The 22,305-nt window shown below is 43.1% G+C and overlaps 1 protein-coding gene across 2 annotated transcripts in view; it reads left to right on the top strand.

Annotated features, from left to right (window-relative positions):
- Positions 1-347: 347 nt before the first annotated feature.
- The window catches only part of UBE2E1 (ubiquitin conjugating enzyme E2 E1), a gene marked incomplete at both ends in the record, with an annotated part of 45,732 nt that continues 23,774 nt past the window's right edge, over positions 348-22,305 (top strand). The window contains 3 exons of one of the 2 annotated variants that reach the window (XM_080338728.1): positions 348-527; positions 2,658-2,836; positions 4,980-5,030. In XM_080338728.1, the coding sequence (XP_080194854.1) occupies positions 348-527; positions 2,658-2,836; positions 4,980-5,030 (410 nt within the window). Of the gene's footprint in view, positions 528-2,657; positions 2,837-4,979; positions 5,031-22,305 lie in introns of those variants that run through there. The other variant, XM_080338729.1, reaches the window with a different exon arrangement.

Raw genomic sequence — 22,305 nt, 5'->3', positions numbered from 1 at the left:
CTGGGGTTGGCGGGTCGCTCCAGCCCAAACCACGTTTCTTCGTTGGGTGGACAGCGAGAGAGAGACCGACAGCAAAGATTTCGAGAAGAGTAAAACCCCTCAGAAATACAACACGCCAGCAGCCCAGGCGGCTGAACGCCGCTGCGCCTTTCCTACAGATGGACTCTGCATCAGGGGACTTGGGGGAAAGGAAAAAAAAAAGGAGAGAAAAAAAATCCCTAATACTTTTACCTTTGGAAAATTGAAGGGGGGAGGGGAGGAGGGGGCGGCAGGGAGAGAGGACGGACTTGTGCTGTCGCTGCCAAGCCCCGAGCCCAGGATTTTGTTTTCTCTCCCAGCATGCGTTGATGACATCACGAAGTGCCCCTTCTTTGTGTGTCAGTGATGTCACCAAGTGCAGTGTGGGGGACAATGGAATCCTGAACTCCGTGCGAGGGCGAGTGGGAAGTGGCTGCTCCTGCTGCTGGTTCAGGGCTGAGCCGGGGGAGGGAAGGGAAGACACAGCTGCTGCTTCAGGGCTGAAACAGGTGAGAGACGGGAAAGCTGCCGGGGGATCCCTTTTGGCTTGCTTGCGGTGGGGGGTTTGGGCTGGGCTATTTTCTCTTTTTTTTCTTATTGCTTTCCAACTGAGACAGGTGAGAAGTTGCTTACTGCTGCCGGAGGGACAAAGCAGGTGAGGCACGGGAGCAGCTTTGGGGTTGAAACAGTTGTAAGAATAGGAGAAAAGCAAACAGCGACCCAGCCAAACATAACAACCCCCTCTCAGCCTTCAAAAAAAAAAAACTCAAAAAAAAAGCAGTCCCGGGAGCTTTCCCCCTCTCCCAGCCACCTGCCTCGACCGCGTCCCTGTAGGGCTCTCGCACGGAAGCAGAAGCGCAGCCAGGGAGGGTGTTTATCCCTCCCCCCCTTGGCACCGCTGCAGATTACTTTCCAGAGGGTCTCCATTAAAAACTCAGGTCCCCCCGCCCGAGCGCCCCATTCTTCCTTCCCCAGTCCCCCGCGGAGGGGGGGAACGACCCAGGACGGGGGGACTGTGGCTGCCGGGATCCCCCCTCCAGCCCCGCAGCGGAGGCTCCTCCGCCTGCCTGCCCCGCCCGGGCCCCGCTCCACGCGTGTGGCGACCCGGCCCCGCCGCCCCCCAGCCCCGCTCGGCGGTGGGGGAGGCAGCCAGGGAAGCCATTGCCTGTTTAATAGTTGCTGTTGCAGCACTTCCGCTTCTCTCCCAGCGAGAGAGACACGAGTGGCCAGGCCCAGCCGCACCGAGGAGGAGCAGCCAGACACAAAGGGAGAGGTAGGGGGACGGGGCACCCCCCCGCCGCCCTCCCCGCCGGCCCCGGGGGCGAGGGCGAGGGGCAGGTCTCGGCCGCGGCCCGGCGATGGGGCGAGAGGCGGTGGAGCCGGCGGGGCAGGGGGGATCGCGCCCGGGGCTGTCAGGTACCGCTGTCCCCCCGGCCCCTCGCCGCCCGGCCCTGTGGGCCCGCGGCCGGGGGAGCTCGGCCGGGCCCCCCCGACCCCGGCTCTCGCCAGGCGGAGGGGTGGCAGCGGGGGCGGCCCGACGGGGACAGGGGAGCTCCCCCGGGGGCCGGTGGCGCTGGGAGGGAGGCGGCCGTGTTGCCGGCCCCCCGGCCCGCTGCTGCCCCTTTGCCGCTCGCCCCGGGCCTGCGGCTGCTCCCCTCGCTCCCACCCGAACTCTCCCGGGGCGCCCTACCAGCCCCCACATCCCTCCCGACGGCTTCTCGCCCCTCTGGGGTGCGGACGTGCCCTCGGTAGCCCGCCGTGTTTGCCCTCCTCCCCTGTGTCCCCGAGGTGCCCGCACGAAGCTGGGTTGCCTCCCCCCAGCACCCTGCTGCCCCCCCCCGCTGCCCCGGCCTCCCCAGGCCCTCCACTCTCGCCCCTCGTAGGCCCTGGGCCCTTCGTTTCCAATCCCCCCCTCCCGCACCTCCTCAGCACAGACCCTCTTGTCCCTTCCCCCTTTGCTGGCATCACCCTGGGTGCAGTGGGCCTCAGTGGGTCCCCTCCGTGCACCCCACTCCCTGCTCAGCTGTTCCCCTGCAGTTCCCCCCCTCTCGCCCCCACTGTGCCCAACAGCCCATCCAGCAGGCAAGGGTGATCCAGCTTGCAGGGGTTTCCCCAGCTCCTTCGGGGTCTCCCCCCTGTTGCTGGGGATGCCCCATTTCCATTTTAGCGCTAGTGATGGTACCCCCTCTAGCCCCATCCCTTCCCACCTCCCCCACGTGCCTCCCGGGAACCCGAGGGACCGGAGCTGTTCCATTTTTATCTCCAACACCCCTAGGCTGGATAGTCGTGGGTGGTGATGGCTCTTGTGTGTGTGCAGTTTGGGGGAGATTAGAAGGAATTGCTTTGAGCTTCCCTGATCCTCGCAGCCGTCCTCATTCCAGTCTCTTCTTCTCCTCTCGTTTCACACTTGCTTTCTGAGAGGAAGCTTTGAAAGTCTCTTTTCCTCAGCTCCTCGGTGTTACTAGTGCAGGGGAGGCTGCTGCTGCTCCTGGTTCAACTGTAGGGCCTTAAGAGGGAGAGACACGAGGACCCTTTAAAAGGAGCATGACCCCAAACACAGAGTGAGATCATCAGCAGCCTTTCTCTGTGTGTTTGTGTTCACTGTTTGTTCCCCACACCCCATGGTGTCTCCTCTCCAGGTTGGGGTGTGTGGTGGGGGGGTCGCTATGTCGGATGACGATTCGAGGGCCAGCACCAGCTCCTCCTCATCTTCATCCTCCAACCAACAGACAGAGAAAGAGACAAGCACGCCTAAGAAGAAGGAAAGCAAAGTCAGCATGAGTAAAAACTCTAAGCTGCTATCTACCAGTGCCAAGAGGTGAGGCTGCAGTCAGTTTTCTTACTGATTCGCTGCATCTTCTCTCTTTCCCCATTTTATTTTGTTCTGTTCTCTGCTGTTCCCCTCTTGCTCCTGTTCCTCATCTCTAGCCCTTACACTCAACCTTTCCACACAAAGCTACCATTGTCTCACTTTTTTCAGCGTCTCTGTGCAGCCTCTGCCCAATTTCAGCGCTCTCTGCTCTCTCTTCCTGCTTCATCCTCTGTTCCATCCCGAACACTTTCCTGCCTTTTTTTCCTCTGGGCTGCTGCTCTGCCCTCAAGTATTTCTGCTGTCTTTTCCTTTTTCCTTATTAGCATCAGTTATAGGGAATGTGTAGGTTTAGCATGTAGGACCTTAATTCCTTCTCTGCTACTGGAAGCTGAATGGCCTGGGTAGGGCATTGCATTTCAGTGTCAGTTTCCCTCTCTGTAGGCTGGGATGGATCTAGAGTGGCTTTATTCTTTCCAGGACTGCTTTGGTGATTAGTTAATGTTTATTAAGAGTTTTGAGTTTGCTTGCACTGGGAGAGTACACTCCAGTGCAAGCAGTGTAATATAGCCCCAGGTCTTTTCCACCAAATATGTTACTGTTTTTCTGTCTGCTCATCACTTATATTGAATTTTCTGTAAATGGCTGGGTGTTGACTAGAATAAATAATCCACAGCATGTCCACTTGTGGACATTCTACTCCTAAATAGTTTTTGCTCACAGCCCAGAGTGGGTTGTTGGAGTTTTTTTGAGACTGAAATAATTTTTATTCCAGAATAATGGCTACATGCGGGAGAGATGCCTGCACAGAATAGTAATTCCGTGACAGCTACGTCAGTCACTTTTCTTCACCCAGACAGACTCTTGGAGCCACTCAGTTAAAAAAAATAAAAGTTACTCTTCCTTGTTTATTCTGTGTTTCACCTGAATTCAGTACCATCCTGCTCCAGGGAGCTAAGCTGGCAAATGGAAGTTTTCAAGCAAACTTGCAGTAGTTCAGTAAGAATAATAAACCATCTCACTGAAGAAGCTTTGCCAAGCAGCACAGGGAGGTTGTATTTGTAGGTGTCAAAAGTGACTGGGGTTTTATGCAAATGCCCTGTCATTGCAACTGAGTTCTCTGTGGCTTTGTAGCATTTAGGCAGTTTGGTTATTCCAGATCTCCACTCAGCAGGTTTCCATGGCAAACTGACATGGATAGTGGCAAGTGGTGCTTGCATGTCGTGCCCTTAACTCTTTTAAAAAGAAGATTGTAAACTGCCTAATATGAAAAGGCTGTGGTTCTCGTCTATGACAAGTGGAAGAGAGGCAGAAGATGCTGGCTGAGTTTAGAGGAGATGAGAGGCAGACTGAGTGCTGGGTGGGGAAATCTGGAGTGGAAGCCTGAGTGACAGTAATGGGACTCCAGGGAAGGAGATGATAGCTGGTTGGGCGTTTTGTGGCAAAGCAGCATGAGCCCAGAATAGTTTGGGCAGGGAGGACAGGGTGTTGTCTGAACGTGGTGGAGAGAAGGGAGCATCTGGAGTCCTGAGGGAGGGGACGTGGGGGTGTTGTGTGGCTCTTGGGGGAGAGGAGAGGGGTGAATTGAAGGTGGCAGGAATGTGCAGGAGCATTGGAAATAGATATTCACTTTCCTTTAAGTGTCCTTGGGAATGGCGCAGTTATTCACTCCCCTGGGGCTGGTGTTTTCTCTCAGGATAGTGATGGGAAGCTAGGAGGGAAGTGAGGGGAGCTAATTTGGCAATGACTATTTCTCTGGATCCAGCAAGACAGAATTCCTTTTCAGGCTGCCGTTTCCTCCTAGCACCTGGTCCATCACATTTGCAGAGGTTTTCCCTCATTTGCAGGCTGGTTGGCAGAGTAAAGCAGACAGTCTTTTCCACTGCCCTGTGTGGTTGGCATCTTTATGAGAGCGTACAAGTGTGTGCCTGTCTGGGTTCAGCCTGTGGTGCCTGTCTGCTTTTCTGTCCATCTCTGTAACAGGGTGTCTGTCCTGCTTTGTGCATTTGGATGGGTGGGAGGCTGCAGCTGAGAGTGCCTCTCTTACATAGCATTGCAAACTCGCAGTGACAGTATGTCTGTAAGGCGTATGTGTTAACTGCTGTCCCACACAGTGACTTACCTTTGTTCCTTCTTGCTTTTATTGCCACAGGATTCAGAAGGAATTGGCTGACATCACCTTAGATCCACCTCCCAACTGCAGGTTGGTGTTGATTCCTTCCCTGAGGAGGGTCGGGGAAGGTGAGGGGCTGAAGTGTGGTTGTGTGTGTCCTAACTGTCCTCAGAGGCTCTGGATAGAGTGAAGGAATGGCTGTTTAGGTGGTTGACAGTACTTTTGTGAATGCTTGGATGACATTAAATAGTTTACAGGTGGAGGGGACTCCAGAGATTATATGTGTTTTGATATGGGGGTTCTGTTTGTGTTTGGGGTTGTTTTGGTTTGGGTTTTTTGTGTTTTGTTGGTTTTTTGTTGTTGTGTGGGTTTTTTTTGTGGTTTGGTTTGTTTGTTTGTTGTTGTTAACAATTGCTTTTCAATCTGTTATATTGCTTTGTGTGTATGTTTCCAAAACTGGCCTATAAAGAAGAGTGTGAAAACTTTCTCCTTTTTTTTTTTTTTCTGGTTTATAAATCTAATGCCTGACTGCACTAATCTTATATAAATAAGAGTCCTGCCAAGGAAGCAGAGAATAGTAAAATGCTACGAGCTTTTTAGCTCAGAGAGTTCTGTTGTGAACAGTGGCTTACAGTGGAAGAGAAGCGTTTTCTCACTCTGTGGGTGCCCTACAGGAGCACACACGTTAGCTCTGAAAATAACAAGCAGGGTTATTCTGTTGCCCTTTACAGAGCAGCTTGTTTTTAAGTATGTTTTAGAAACTTGTATTGTTTGTTTGAAACATCTAGCAGGTTGATTTGGTTCATTGCCTGGTGGCCCGAGCCTCTTTACATTTGAAGAGAGGACAGTAGCGGTGTAACATCTTTGGTTGTGCTTGTTCATTGGAGAGGAAAGTTGCTTTCGTTCTGGTCTGTGTTTGCTGTAGTTGCCAAAGCACAACTCTGTTCTAATCTTCTTGCTGTGGCTGAGGTTTGAGGCCTTTTGATGTTGGTAATAGCAGAAAACAGAGAAAATTCTGTTTATGTCTATTTAGGTTGGTCTTTTTAGTATTGAGTTGTCACCCACAAATGAACATGAACCTTTTTATTGAAGCTTTTTGCCACTGTTAGTCTGCAGAGAGGTATTATCACAAGAGTTAGCCTGACAGCTCCAGAGCCACTCTCTCAGTACCAGTCCTAAGGATCATAATTAAGATTTTTGTGCTGTTTGGAAGATAACTGATGAGCTCTGAAATCTTTAGCTATTACAACGTTGTTTTAGTGTCAGTAATGACTCCCTGAATATTACAAAAGCTTCCACTTCTCAGTCTGGAGATGTCTGTCCTGTCTGCATCTTGGCTCTGTGTCAGGATGAAGTCCACATGCTCTCCCCTCCACCTCTCACCATATCCTGATTTTCATGGGAAAGAAACCCAGAAGCACAGCTCAGAAAGGCACTGTGGCTTGCTCTGTAGGTAACTGAGTCTAGATGATCAAGGTGCTGCGACTGCAGTCTGAGCTTTGTGAATCTATCCAAAAGTTCTGATAGTATATGAGTATGTCAGATTACAAGCTTCATGCAAAGATTTGTGTAAATAATATTAGAACCCTAATTTTTCCTTGTTTCTATTGCCATAATTCACAAGCTAGCAGATAATGTGTCTATGTAGAATATGGTTGTGATTTTTTTTTTTAATTATGTAGATGACTGAGGGTAATGCACTTCAAGGCACACATAGTAAGTTTGTGTTTTTTTCGGCCTTTGTAAATATTTCTCATGATAAAAATTACTTAGTACAAGTAGTGATTATTAATTTTTGCCCATAATGCAATTACAAGTATTCTGCATTCCTTCTGACCTTCAAAGGAGTGACAGCGAAGGCTGGCAACTCTTGCGAATAATACATGAAACTGGTGTTAATTGTTACTGTCTTTTAGTGTGTTGATAGGAAGGAAAACGTGAATGGAGGGGGGTGTGTGTGTGTGACCAAAGGAGTTTTGGTATTGCTCAGCTTTGGGTGAAGTCATCCTGCTTCAGTAAAGATGGTGCTGAGAGTGAAGGAGAACAGCTCTGCTGATGGCTAACAAGGTTCCACTTGCACAGTCAGGCACTGGGAGTTTGCTGCTTCTCTAGCAGCTGGTTTGTAAAAGGGTGGGCAGGTGCTGATTGCCACAGCAGTGAAATGAGCTTCAGCTATTGCAGTTATGGGGAAAGTTCACCTCTTGTGGAAAAAGAAATAGAAATAGTCAGTTTGGGAGTGTGAGGAGATTAAGCAAGTCAGAGACTCTGGTTGCTGCATGATGCTTAAGGTTGCCAAAATTTGCTCTGGGAAAGCCTGCTAACAGTTTAACTGCTTTGTTTTCTTTTTTTTCCCTTCATATGAACATTATTAGCATGCTGTGAGGGAAGTATTAAATACATAGTTCCAGAACTTAGTTTCAATTTCCTGCCTTCATGACTTTGGTTATCCTCACCTTTCCTCTGACCTCCAGCCCCTCATCTCTCTGCTGCCCTTGTGCCTCTGCAGGCTTCTTTCAGGCGTCACTGGCAGGAAAGAGAGGGTGGGAGGCATCCTTTTAGGCATCTCACTCTCTCCTGCAAGACTAATCTCAAAACTTACATATTTGGGGAGCTATATATGATATCAGGCACTACCTATTCTACTGTCAGCTTCAGAAGTCACATTTGAAAATGTGCGTCTGAAACTGTATCCTGTGTTATGTTGGAAATGTCATATTCCTTTTTTTCTACTGGACGCTCTTATAGCCCTCACCACCGTCTTTGTATTTTCCCCTGTTCTGTGCTGTGCCTGCTGTTTGATAGCACTTAATTGTTGGCTGTGCTTTAATTTTTGGCCTCATTGCAAAGTGCTGTTCTTCTTCCAGTCTTATTGCAGTAATGGGAGTTCACGATATTTAACACATCCCAGAGCAGCTCTGCATATTGAAAGAAAAAGCTTTAGATTGTAAATGATTTTTAATAAGAACTGTTTTATTTTTCTTCTTATAAAACACCACATATAAGATGCAATTACAAATAATGAAAGCCATTTGATATTTCAAACAAAATAGCTTAAAAACAAATTAGTTTCATTTTTATTTTTGCAGCTTGCAGTGACCGTATTTTCATGTGTGTAACCCACAGATCATCCGTTTTGTTGGGTTTTGCTTTTTTGTTTCTTTTGGGTTTTTTTTTTTGTTTGTTTGTTTTTGTTTGTTAAGCCCCAAACCCTGTGATTGAGCAGCTATGTGGGTTTTATACATACATGGGTAATATGAGGGGAAGTTTATCCCAGAACTTCCTCTCCCCTTAGTAGTTTCTTTGCTTCTGGTTTTCCACAGCTTGTCTGTGTCCCCCAGATGCTTACCTGTGCTCATCTCTGTCTCCTTCATCATCCCCTGTAGACCCTTTGCCCTTCATGTTTCCTTCCCTAGGCTGCGAATTTGGTTTTACACAGGTTAGTACTTTCCTTCTACAGAGGTGCAGGTTATGTGCGTGGAAACACAGCAGATGTTTGGCTTGTTTGTATAAAATAGATCTTTTGACTTGAAGACAATTTCTAAAAAGACGTATATAATACATTTTGCAGATTTGTGGATTCCTGATGGAGGCAATGCTGTCCTCAAGAGAGTCCTGCTGTAGTGTATGTGTAGTGTTTGGCTACTTCTGAATGGTTCTTACCCTCTTCATTGGTTTCAGTAGGCTGCTGCTCTAGAAATCTTTAACTTTCTGTTGTCCTCAAGGTGATTTGACTTCTGATATTAATACTGAGTTACGAAAGTTAAATGTGGCTTTCAAGTTCAAAAGTTAGTGGTTAGTGGTTAATATGAATTGGAGAATAATTGTTTGGACCTAAAGTATTTTAAATATTTTAAGAGGGTAACTGATGATTTTTTTATTGGACTTCCCATTATATCAGAAAGTTTTTACTCCTTTTAGGACTCAAAGAAGGTACCTAGAGACTTTTGGTCTTCTGTATATGTTGGTGATACAGAAGTAGGTCGTGTCTTTACATTGGATCATGGAAGTCTGCATCTGTGATTGTCTGCAGATGTCAAAATACAGTTCCATCTTGCTACGTAGGCAGACGTGATCTTTCTTTGTAGATAACACTCGTGAGTTCTGTGCCAAAGCTTTGCTTCTGTCAGTGTGATGAGGTTTCCAAAGATTTCACAGAAGTTAATTAAAGCTTTAAGTACTGTTTATTCTCTTTATGTCATTTATTTGACCTCCATATCTACGCATCTCCTGATAGTAAATCTGCTAATTGCCACGAGGTTATGAAAGAAATGTTTTTCCCCATTTTAGGGATGGGGAGTTGCAGCACACAGAAACCAAGTGACTTGTCCAAGGTCATGCAGGAAATCTGTGGCAAAGTAGAGCAATGAATGTAAATCTCCTCTGTTTCAGGCTAACTTGCAGCTGAGCTTTTCTCCTGGAACTGTCTGCACTGGTTGCATTATGAGCAGGGCTTTGAATCTGGGCTTTATTGGGTGTCTGATATTGACTGTATGTAAGCATGGTAGTTTAATGTTATTTTTCCCATCTGTGTAGAGGGACCAAAATGGATGTTAACTAGAATTAATTTCTTGACCAAACTGAAACAAGTTTGTCTCCACATGGCTCATTTAAGACAAGACCAGCTGTTATTTAAACAAAGACAATTTGCAAATCTTTACTGAAGAGGGCATTTGCCTGCAAGGCTTACAATCCCTTCAGAGTTAAATGCTATCAGAAATTCTTTATTTAAATAATAATAAAATACAGTTGTGTTTCCTGGCTCCTTCAGTTCGGCTTTTGTAAATTCACAGAATAAGGACCAGATCTCTCTAAGAGTCTCGTGAAAGTTAACTGTCAGCACTTAATAAATATATATCTCAGAGATGGTGAAGAGATGTGCTCTCTGCTATACTGTATGGAATGTTCATAGTTTTCAAAACTTTGCAATGTGGAATTAAGATTTTTTTGGCTAGAGAGAAGTTTGCAGAAAATGTGTGGCTCAAAGGCTGTTTTGAACCTAGTACTTTAATAATTAATGTATTTAATCTACATACCATGAAAGTCTGGCATTTGTTTTGATTACATTTGTTTTTATGGTGCTTGTAATTTTTTGCAACTTTGTTTTCTTGATACCTCCAACTCCAATGAGGCTTTACGTGCTTTTGCTTTTAAATCTAGTGCATTATCTAAGGATAAGACTAAGACTGTCGCTGTTAAACTATAATATCAGTGTTAGTTTTATTCTTTTCATGCTTGGAATAGTCCTTGCTGAACATAGCCATCTTCTAGCATAAACTTTCTGGTCTTAGATTTTGTAACTAAAAATCTTAATTTCAGTAAGGCTTTTTTTTTTTAATATATATGAACATTTAAATTATTAGAGCAAGGATGACACAAATGCTGCATTTTTACTTCCTTGTAGAAACAAAATATGCAGATCATATTTAATGACAACTATCAGCTTGCAAAAGTGGTTTTATCACTTTGTTCATTTTGTTTTGTTTCCCTTTGTGTTGTTTCTCTGAAGTGAGAGTGTTTTCTGTGAGAGGTTTCCAGCTGTTGGATAGGAAGGACCTTCATAATTAGTGCTGTGTGTAGCTGAAAAATATATTTTGTCATATAAGCTACCAGCGGTTCGGCATTCCCTTCCCCCTTTGTTTGGTACATAATCCCTGGAGAAATAACTCTTCCTTTTGAAATGGTGTATTAACTAATTTAGAGATCCTCTGCAGCTGTGTATGGTCGAGCTTGCAAACACTAAAAATAATACCATTTTTACACTCGGTGAATTTGAAGTACGTGTAGGTAGCAGCTCCTGCAGGCCAAGTCCTCTGCCTGATGTACTCAGACAATAGCTGCCCAGGAGCTGCTTCTTTACTGTGGATTAATTAGTTAATATTACAGGAATTCACTTTACGGAAGATATTCCTGTTTTTATTTCTTGGCTCCCTTTAAAAATCAGAAATGTTTTGATGGCCAGGCTGTTCAGACACTGTGGCAGGAGCTGGCTGATGCTGTGGTAGATTTTGTCTGGTGCATCCCAGCTCAGTAACTCCCAGATGAACTGCATTCTGTGCTTTTACATGCCAAACATCAGAACGATGGATCTTGAGAGCGGCTGTGAAATTGTATCATGGCTGAGAACAAAGAGGATTGGAATCCCTTCTGTGCAGACTTTTGTATACCACTTAATTTTATTATTTGACTTTCAGCTTAGCTGCCCTTGGAGGGCACTGTGCAACTGTGTTTATGATGCTATGTATATGCTTTATCTGACAAATTGTAATATTTCCTCTTGGTTATGCGGTCTTTAATTTAGCATGTATTCCAGCTCTGTCTACATTTTTATATTGGATATGTGTGTAGCAGCCATTTACATGTCTGGTTTTGTTTTAAGAAATATTCATGATATGTATATGGTACTTTATGGGCTTAAATGGGAAGCATGGCATTTGGAGTATTTATACTTTGAAGGTTATTTATACTTTTAAGGTTATTGATGAGTTTCAGTGTGTAGCAAAACTTCTGCAGCCTCTGCCTGTGCTCTTCTGTAATCACACACGAAAGACCAACCTTCCATACAGCACTTCTCTGAAAGTATTTAACATACCAAACAAAAATAAGATATCATTTTGTGTGAGTGGGTTAAGAGATTATTTCGTATTTGTGCAGACTTGCATGCCACATACAAAGCTAAGGGCTGTGCTTTCTCCACCAAAGAAAGTGCTTTAAACTAAGTTAAATTAATAGTGTAATTTAGTCATTATAGTAGAATCTTGCCAATCTGTACATTTATTTGAATGAAATAAGTTTATACCTATTTTTCCCTCTGAGGCTTAACAGTGGAGGTCTAAATACTGACTTCATCATTTTACAAGATGAACTAGAGAACATGTATTGTCAGGTACTATAAATAAGCTACAACTGTCAAAATAAACACTGTACACTCTGGAATTCAGAGGGGTTTTCTTGTTTCTCTTGCCAATTTGCAGGTTTCAGCAATATGCAATTGGTCTTCCAAGGCATTTGTGGGAAGTATAATGGTTACTATGGTGCATTTAATACAATTTTTCTATGTATGAGGGGCTAATTGACATTACCAGGAGAATATATCACCCATCTATATGCTTAACTGCAACTTCTAAAATGTAGTATTCTTTTCTTTATTAAGCTGGACTCCGTGGGAGGGAAGCGAGGGGAGAAAAGGAGAGTGGGGCATGCAGATTGCAGCTTGGGGCAGATGGGATGTTTGATTCCTTATGCTCCCTCCAATCTCTTCTGTGATTCTCGACTGAAAATACAGATCAGGTGAGATGAAGTTGAGCTGTTTTGAGAACTGGGTCTAGGCCAATTTTGGCAATTCATTTGTTTAAGAGAAAATACAAAGTAATTGGATTAAAGAAGCTGTATGAGTAATGATGTAGAATCCTGCTAAATTTATTTGATTCTGTATTTCTGTGAATCGGTGCAGAATTCAGGGCTTGATTCCTCCAGGGGCTTCAACTTTGAGAGTCAAGAGTGAGTGTAAACCAAATCAGCATGTTAGTTAGGTGGATTTTGCACTTTCTTTCTGCTGTTGTAAATGATTATTTAAGAGATCAGAGAGTTGAATTTCTCATCTTTCCCTCTGGAGCTGCTGGACTCACTGGAAACCCAGAGAATCTTGAACTGGTACTGAGAATTGTAAAGGCAGTAGTAAATTCTGTGGGCTAGAGGGGAGATGCTTCCCGAGGCAGGTGGACTGCTAATATTTAATGCTATTTCTGCTGTGGTTGTCTGAGCAATAATTTTTTGCAATTGAAGCTAATTCCAGTGTCTGTTAAGGAGAAACCAGGAGAGGAGTCTTGAGGTGTTTTCTTTCTTTCTTTCAATGCCTAGGATCCCACAGAGAGTTGCACACAGGAATGGAAAAGGCCCACAAACACTAAAAATTCTGTAGTCAAAGGTGTCTTTTCACGATAGATGAATTGATGAAAAGAAGAAAAATACTTCTAGTGTGGACACAAAGCTTTGTCAGAGTTTTTGGAGACAACAGCAAAGCTTCAGCGCAGTAGCTATTGTTATACAAGGCAGCCTGCCAGCATAACTTTCTCAAAGGTTTTACATGCAGCTTTAATATCTTCACTGAAATTTTAAGGTGCTGATTTAGGTGATGACCGTCATGTTTGAAATTTTCAAGTGGACAATTTCTAGAAAGTTTCAATGTGTTATTTTGTATTCTGAACAAGTGTAGACTGCCTGAGAAGTGGCCTGTAAATGGTGGAGAAAGTGCAATATATTTAATTAAAGCATTGTTTAACTGTTGCAGGTGGTTTTGAGAGATTGCTAAAATGCACACTGTTGTAGTAACATAGTTTTAAAGCAATTATATCAATACTGTAGTATACCACAAAAGGTCATTTCATCAGAAGTTTCTGATCAATCAATTGTTCTAATTCTATATTTGCATATTGTTTCCTGTATGTCTTGGTAACCTTTTTAAAGGAGATAAATTAGGTGATGCATACAAGCATTTATAGTTGGTGTCCTCCTTGACTTCCTTGTAAGTAGTTTATCAATAAGAATTGTCTAGTTTTGTTTTTGATGAGGTAATCCTCAATTTGGGAATTTTGTATTTTGTAGTTCGTTGGCTTCTGATGAAAGGACTTGTGCCAGCTTACAGTTATCTTAGAATCATAGAATTGTTTAGGTTGGAAAAGACCTTTAAGATCATAGAGTCCACCCATTAGCTTAACACTGCCAAGTCCTCCGCTAAACCATATCCCGAAGCACCACATCTACACGTCTTTTAAATACTCCCAGGGACAGTGATTCAACCACTTCCCTGGGCAGCCTGTTCCAATGCCTGACAACCCTTTCTGTGAATAATTTTTCCTAATATCCAATCTAAACCTTCCCAGCACAACTTGAGGCCATTTCCCCTTGTCCTATCACTCGGTACTTGAGAGAAGAGACCAACACCCTCTATGCTACAACCTCCTTTCAGGTAGTTGTAGACAGCGATAAGGTCTCCCCTCAGCCTCCTTTTTTCCAGACTGAACAGCCCCAGTTCCCTCGTCAGACTTGTGCTCCAGACCCCTCACCATCTTCATCACCCTTCTCTGAACTCGCTTCAGAACCTCAATGTCTTTCTTGTTGTCAGGGGCCCAAAACTGAGCACAGGATTTGAGGTGGGACCTCCCCAGGGATGAGAACAAGACCACCATTGCTTCTCTAGTCCTGCTGGCCACACTATTGCTGATACAAGCCAGGATGCTGTTGGCCTTCTTGGCCACCTGGTCACACTGCTGGGCGCACTCATTTGGGGGTCTTTCAGGGAGAGGGAAAAGACTGAAGGCTTTAAATAGCTGTGCCAGATACAATCTCAAAATATTATTAATCTGACTGGAGTTCTCCATTGCGTTAGCTGTGGGTATATGTTTTTTTCCTACTTCAAACTGAACTTCAACAGCACCCTTGTGATCTAGGAAACTCGGCAAGAAGATACGTAGTAGTGACAATAGTGACCTAGGAGATCTAGGTTTCGGATGTAACTGATATAAGGCCTTCAGCTGCCCTGCTGCTTGTTTTCTAGTTGCATCCCAGGACTGAAGTTTCTAGTGAGATTTTAATACTTAATTTAGAATAGAATTTTTCCATTTTTTTTCCATCCCCTCACTCTTCTTATGAGGTTAATCAGATTTCAGGCTATGGTAAGACTATGAGAATGAATGAGTTGCAGGTGAGGAATGGAAAAGGACATAAAACCCCTCGAGGCAGAAGAATGTTACGTTCCTATGGACAGCAAGACTGTACAAGGCATTAGGGGCAGCAGAGGGAGATGTCCCATCGGGGTGGCTTGGCATCCTCATCTTAAATGAAAGGGGAGAGCCGTCCATGGGCCAGCCTCATGGGCATGAATGTCTTTTTAAAATAGGCAAGCACGCAGGCTGCAACAGTAGTTTTTGCTGTGCTGCTTGTGGCATAACCCCACCTGGGAGGTGAAACATTGATACAGCAATAAATTCAACATATTTACACAGTCTTACACTCTTTACAATGCTCTGTAAATCAAGAAGGCACACCCTACTATACCTTGAAGAATACATATTACAGGTGCCCAGCTATATTTTTGTAGGCCTCCTTGAACTGCTGCGTGAGCTGCATGTGGCTCTTGATCCATGGGTTGTCCACCTGTGTCTTTAGAAGTGCATGAGCAAGATGTGAGGAGCAGGAGAAGGAAATTGGGGAAGCGATAGCAAGAAAGGATCAGAGGGAGAGAAGGGCAGTGATAGAAAGGGAGGGTGCAGAATGGGAGAGAGAAACAAGTAAGCAAGCAGAAAAGGGTAGGAGAGTTAAAAAATCCCTTGAAACTCAGTCAATCAAAATAAATTAGACTAGTATAAAAGATAAGAAGTCGCAAATTTAATTTGTTGAAGGCCTTGTGAACCTGCATCTCCTAAAGGAGCACACCTTTCTTTTGTAGCAACTGGAGGAGAAACATGACAAGAACTGTTACTCAGTAAATTCTCTAGTACTAGAAACACTGACACTTGTTAGGAAGTCTTTTTAGAACAGATTAAGTTGTTATACCCAGTAGGCAGTGGGGTTCTGGAAGCTGTTCCTGCAGGAGGTCATGGAGGTGGATAGAATCAGCACACTCATAAATGGGCTGAACAAATTCATGGGCAGCAGGTCCATAAACAGACACAAAGAGGAAGGTCAGGGATTTGAGCATCCCTAATCCAGCGGCTGTGGCTGTGGTAGGAGTACAAGGGGGATGGACTGCAGATAGTGACCACAGTCACCTGTTCGGAGGAGCATCTGCTCTTGCTGCTTTCAGGATTAGGGTACTGAATTAGGTGACCCCAAATGATCTTTTTACACTCTACGTGGAGTACCCACAGAATGACTTCTTCCCCTGCCCTATTGTCTCTCATTCTAGTCCACTGACTTCAGTCTCTTTTTCTGTTTCCTTGTTCCACTTGATGTTGCTTTTAGCCACATAAAGTGTTCAACTTCTGCCCTTTGTGGAACAGTTCCTGCCTCTCTTGTTTTTCTGCTTTGCAGCCTAAAGCAAGCCCTCCTTTCCTGTCACTCAGCCATTTCTCCTGGCTTTTGTGAAGGGTTAACCTTCATGCATTTGTCTTGCTTGAATTTAGAGTGTAAGATTTTCAGCGCAAAGGGCTTCTTTCATTTGTGTCTGTGTTTGCAAAGTGATATGTAAATTTCCAGCTACGTTTAAATGTTTTTTGATAATAAAGTAGGTTTAGTCCTTGGGCTTGTGGATGTCTCCTTATTCCCCCTTCCCCAAAAAATTAAGTTCTGCTTATGTTGTGACATAGCACTTTTTTTTTCCTTATCTGATTGAAGTAAATAAGGGAGTTGTTTTATTCTGCAGCTATTGTATTATCTCGAATATGTGACTCGGTTATTTTCCGGTTTTGTGCGCATCAAGGTTATCACAGCTGTTACTTTGTGATATTACCACAATGTAATAGGATAATGTGCTTTGAGATATATTAGTGTTGGTTTGTTGGTGGGTTTTTTTGTTTGTTTGGTTTTTTGTATTTTTTCTCCTTGGATAGTGGCAGAGAAATAATAAAGGTGTCCAACAGCTAATCTTTTTGCTGTCTTTGTGCTCCTACTTCACCTTCCACCTCAATAACTAGGAGGACTGTAAGTATTTGTTAGGGAAATATTAGTTAAATTGCAGAGCTATTACATGTGCTGAGACATTCCAATTTAAAGTACTTAGTATTCAGTGTGCGCACTTAACTAATAATGACTGTAAATATTATGTTACATTTGAGGTTTTGTAATGTATCAGGTATGTCTTATACATTGTTTTTTATACATAAAATGCAAATTTTTCTAACCCGTAGACACTGTGTGCTGTACTTGCTACATTGCTTTACACGGATTTTTTGCTCTGCTCTTTGTAGTGGAGTCTTATTTATGAGGGAGATGTAAAGTTCAGACAAATAATTTAGCATTGAGTTTGGTTGAGTGCATGTTCCACTGCAGTGCTGGTTACCAAAGAACTAGCTATTCAGGGCATTTTTACTAGCTAGCACTGGATTTTGTCAGGAAAGGCTGAAGAACAGGGACTGGGTAGTGGAGCCTTTGTACAGTAACACTTTGCAGTGGGGATGCAATGAGCTTTCAGGGTCCAGCTGTAAGCAGTAGCAGCAGAGTAAAGGGCTGAGGGTACATGAGGATGTGCTGTGACCTCTCAGGGCTGGCTGAACAGCTGGATGGGAACTGCTAGCGATTCACAGCTGGGCTTAAAGAGAGAGAAGGAAGGAGTGCAGATTGGGGTCTGGATCTGGGAAGGAGACTTGCCTGTTACCTGGTAAACCTATTCTGTTTGCAGTGATCTTCATCCATTCAGAATGAATGGGGGGAAAAAAGAATGGAGCTAGTGTGGGTGGCTGAACTATGACAGTAGGAAAAGAGTGGAAAATGGGGTGAGGTTAGACGTGATCCTTAAAAGCAGGGAACAACAGGGAGGAAAAAAACACATTTTGCTAGATCCCTTTCCATTAGTAAACTAGCCGATCTCTTGCACAGATTCTCAGCTCACTCTGTGCTTCTTTCCTCAGCTCACTCTTCGTTACAGTCCAATGTGTCCCAAGTCACCAGTATGGCATTAAGTTCTGCGAAAGAGAGCTAATGTGCCTGTTCTGGGCTCGGAGCTGAGCCTCTTTCTGCAAACCATCTCAGGCTTGTAAGGAGCGCTGCTGATGGCTTCTGCCTCCTTATCCTGCTGAGCTGAGCACGTTCTGGCCCCTTCTCTTTCCTGATGGCTGCGCCAACCCTTCAGCAGTGAGCCATTGCCGCTGATGGTGTCTGTAGTCTGTGCCTGCAGGGAGCTGAAGAGGCAAGGCTCTCCCATTGACAGGAAGAAAATACTTACACGGAATTAAAAAATAAACAGGCAAAACCTTTATTGTCACATTAATTTACTTGCAAATGAAGTATCAATGATCAACTAAACTATTGAATGTGTATATAGACTTCTTAATTTTTTTTAATTGCTTAAGTATTTGGATTACAAGTCAGAGGAGCTTGACAAAAGGGAAACAGGAAAGTGTTTTTAAAGTACTTCAATGGTCAGTTGTGATAATCCTGAGTGCAAGGCAACATGAGAGTTGATATGGGTCATCTTTCTTTATGTTGTACTCTTTGGTCATTGGAAAAGTGTATTTTATTATCTTGAAAGGTTTCTAGTCAAGAGGATGCATCTAAATTTCACTTGGGGTTATGAGGACATTTGACATGTGCAGTAGGTGAGCCTGTGTGAGTGTTTACACAGCAGACAGCTGTACGCTAGGCAAACGCAAGCTTCTTTTATCACTATTTTTACTAATCTTTCTGTCATGTACGCATAAAATGACAAATCTGTAAAGTCATCTGGTTGCTGTTTTAGCAAATGGTTTCTTTTCAGAGGGAGGATCTTCTTTTCTGGATATTAAAATAATATTGAAACTGTGATGTTTGCTTAGATTGTCTTTCCTGGAACATAATGTGTCATTTCCTTAATGACACACTAGGTCAAGTGCTAAATTTCAGTCCTTGCTGAAAGACAGTGAATGAACTGTATCCAGAAAGAAGTGGTTTTGTATGTCCCTGTTCATATTCCTAGAGTTTAAGGTCACTAAAAGAGTTGCGGATTTTAATGCACAATATGTATTGCTTACCCATTCTTTCTTAAAAAGTGCCAGACTCTACTGAACTAAGTGAGCACCATACTGGTTTATATATAGCCAGTGATTTTCTTTTTCTCAGACCATTATACAAAAAGAGGGTAAGCACTTTTTTTTTCTTCCATTTTTTGTTTATTAAGTCTGCTGAGGCAGCTGGATGGAAAAGAGCATCTTTTGGCTTCTGAAGGAAGGATCTCTCTTTTATTGTTTATTTTTGTTTAGTGTGCTGGGGATTATATAGGGTTATTCTCTAGTAGGGATTATATAATGTGATCATGAAGTTATTCTCTCTTCACAAGGGTCATATATGTGATCTCCGGTTAGTAGGGAGAAACTCACACTTTTGACCTTTCTGTCTCTTTGGACCCATTAGCTGTTGGACATAGCGGTGCTTCTAAAATTGCTTAATTGTTCCAAAGAGATCATTTGTGCTTACTCTGTTATTGCCATTCGATGCTGTCTCTCTACACACTGCCAAAACCCCACAGTATATTACATTTTTATTGTTATGTAAAGAAGCTGTAAAACAAACAGTGTGGTTGTGTAAGTATATTTGAAATCTTTGCTATTGGCTACTTCATTTTTTCCCTTTATGTCTCTAACTTTTACGTTTATAGTTTTGCCACCACAGGGAGCTAATGAAAAGCAAACATATAGACTGTTTGTTTAAAAATAATAATAATAATAATGCTATGCACAGATTCTTATTGCTTCCTTATTCATATTTATTATCCTGTTCCACAGTATAAGAAATGCTAGGGCATGCTGTGCTGGGTTGGGGGTTTTTTTAGTGGAGGATTGGGCTTTTTTGTCTTCTCTGTGCATTGATTTGACTGTTAACAGTCCTGTGATTTTAAGAAACTTCAACAATTTTAGAGCAAGTGAACATATAGCAAACAAAGAAAGGAAAAAAATAAATGCATGTGCAGTAAGATATTGATCTAGGTAAGGGGAGGTCTGTTGAATTGGGGCTTGTTTTGTTGTTTTGTGGTTTGTTGGGTTTTCTTTGTTTTGCTTTTTTTTTTTTCTTTTTAAATACTTGCATGCCTGCAGGGAATCGATCCTGTGTACATCCTTAGGACCCTCACAGGATTATGAAAGGTGATTTATTTTATGTATTCAAGTTTGTCTTTACTGAAGAAAACAAGGTCTTAAATTGGCCTATATTTTTGATTCTTTCTGTACCTTTTCTGGTATGTAGTAGAACGGCATGTCTCAGGAGTAAAATTATTAAATCCATCTATTTATTAAGGGTCTGACTTTCAGCACTAGCTGTTTACAGTAAGAGTACTTGTTGAGATGATGAGTCTCTTGATCATTCTTGGCCCTAGTGGGAAAAGTGTGTAAAACCAGCACAACAGCCACTGGGCAGCCTCTCTCACAACTTTTCATCCACGCTGGTCACAGCTGCTAAGATGTTTTTAATAGGTAGATAGATTTCTCTTAGCTTAAGCTGTTTTTCTGCTTTAATTGGGGCTTGCATGGCTTAGATCCTGCTTTCTGCTCCATTCTGAAAGATCCCTGAAGTCAGTTGCCACTAAGCTAGAGCTGCCTTCTTTCTGTAGCCTGTGCTGGGGAGGCACATCTACTTGTTTGGGGTCTGCTTGGCTTGGATAAAGGAACAGAAACTAACTATAGAGATGCTCAGGAGGGCTTTTGCCAGCAGTTCAAGGTAAATCCTGTACAGTAAGGAAGGCTCTAAATACCACCTCTCAATATGTGTTTTGCAGTAGGTCAATTGCTCAAGAAGAATTAGAATATAATATGGCTGCCAGACTTCAAGTTTGAAATAAATGAAGTAGATTTTAGCTTGTTTTTTATTTTGCACACTGTTTCATTTTGCAAATTATGAGGTAATGAATAATAATTTACAAATGTAAAAAATGCTAGATATTCTCTGCAGAACAGCTCTAAGGGAACAGTGTTGCATCAGATCGGCTTTTTGTCAGTGGTGTGTAGAGCATACAAGTGTGTGCAAACACCCCTTTTGAATTCACTTACCAGAGTGCAGTTGTATGTCTGAGAAAGTAAAGGGGTTTTTTCTGTTTACTTTCCCCATCGTTCCATCCCCCCATATCTGCAAAAATAGCTGCATGGAAAAGAATGATTGTGCAATCAACTTTCCCTTTCTTCAGCGTTTAACTTGACTTGCAAAAGTTGACAAAATACATATTTTTCCTAAACTCTGAACATTGCACCACCCAGAAGAAGCACACATGGGAAAGTCAAAACAGACTCCAAGGATAACGCTGACTTGCTATAGTTAATCCCAGTGCTATAAAGGGTAAGGCCAAATTTCTTGTCCTGACTGAGAGCGAAAGGTGTTAGCTGGGATCAGTGCTGCAGTATTGTATATTCTTGTCATCATTTTGTAGCAAAAATAATTTGCTACAAAGTGGTAGTATAATTCTGGATCTGCTCTTATGGAAGGCTGTATGAGTGTGTGTGACCTGAACAAGGATCTAAGCAAAGGAGTTGAAGTGGGCTCATTCTCTTTTATCCATCCTAGGTGGTCTTTCTACACTTCTACAGTGTTATTATGGTAGCAGTAGCTGTTCATTTCAGCTTCCACTGGACTGAGGTAGCACATCTGTGGAGGAATACAGATATTGTGTATGTGGATACACATCCGTATGTTTATATGCACATGCATATGCACTTAGATTTTACGTATGAAATAGCGTGGATATGATCAGAACTAGATATAACTGTACCATTATCACCCAAGTTTGTTAACAGATGTATGACATTTTTAGAAAACTTGATCTGAATGTCATCACACTCGATTAGGACACCTCATTTTGTATTTCACCCACCTGGGTTTCCTTTTTCCATCCAATCCTTCTGTGTCAGCAAGCAAGAATTAATTGTGCTCTTGTGCCCTTGGCTAATCATGGCAGACTGGTGGGTTTCCCTTGGTCTTTGCAGAGCTTTGACTTGGAAAAATGAACAATTTAACCATGTAAGAACATTTAATTTGTTTCATAAACAGTTTCATTGTTGAAAATATATCTTTAAAAAAAATAATCCAAATTACATGGATCCAAAAGATTTTCTATGCTCCAGAAATTTGTGTTCAAGTCCTGAAAGCTGTTCACATATAGCTGATGCCTTTCGTGTGTAAAATAATGTATATTAATGGTGCTGGTGTAAAGATCAAGGATCTCATGATACTGCAAAATGAAGCATTGCAACGTAAGCATATTTCTTCCTCCAGTAGTCTTGTTTCCCTTAGACATAAGAACAACCGGATTATTCAAAATGAAGACACTGTAGTCCTCATTTAAGTAGCATAACATGGACAAGGACTATGATCTTGGATTCCTCAGATCGTTAGTTTTGTATTTGTCCTTCTGAATTACTGTCTTGTCATGATTTTCCGTATCCTAGCCTGGGAGGGAGGTTCAGCCAAAGTCATGGAAATGGCTTTCAAGCCTGCTGTATGCATACTGGACAGGTGGCTAAGATTTCATACAGAAACTGCCAGATGTTTGAAGTCATTTTTTCCTATATTCTGTGGTTTTATTTGGATGATTTGATGCTAGTTTGTGTGCAGCCAACTGCATCAGGGTCTCAGGCACTGGAATGTGAGGGAAGTTGGAATTGTGTTCAGTAAGCCACGCAACACACTGGTACAGGATCACCCCACAGGTAACCTTTGTGTTTAGGGATCAGTCCTACAGCCGAGGTAATGGAAA

Source organism: Nesoenas mayeri, assembly GCF_963082525.1.
Source record: "Nesoenas mayeri genome assembly, chromosome: 2".
In the NCBI taxonomy this organism is placed as follows: domain Eukaryota; kingdom Metazoa; phylum Chordata; class Aves; order Columbiformes; family Columbidae; genus Nesoenas; species Nesoenas mayeri.
The sequence above is the reverse complement of the archived record's forward strand: the minus strand, read 5'-3'. Positions and strand labels throughout refer to the sequence as shown.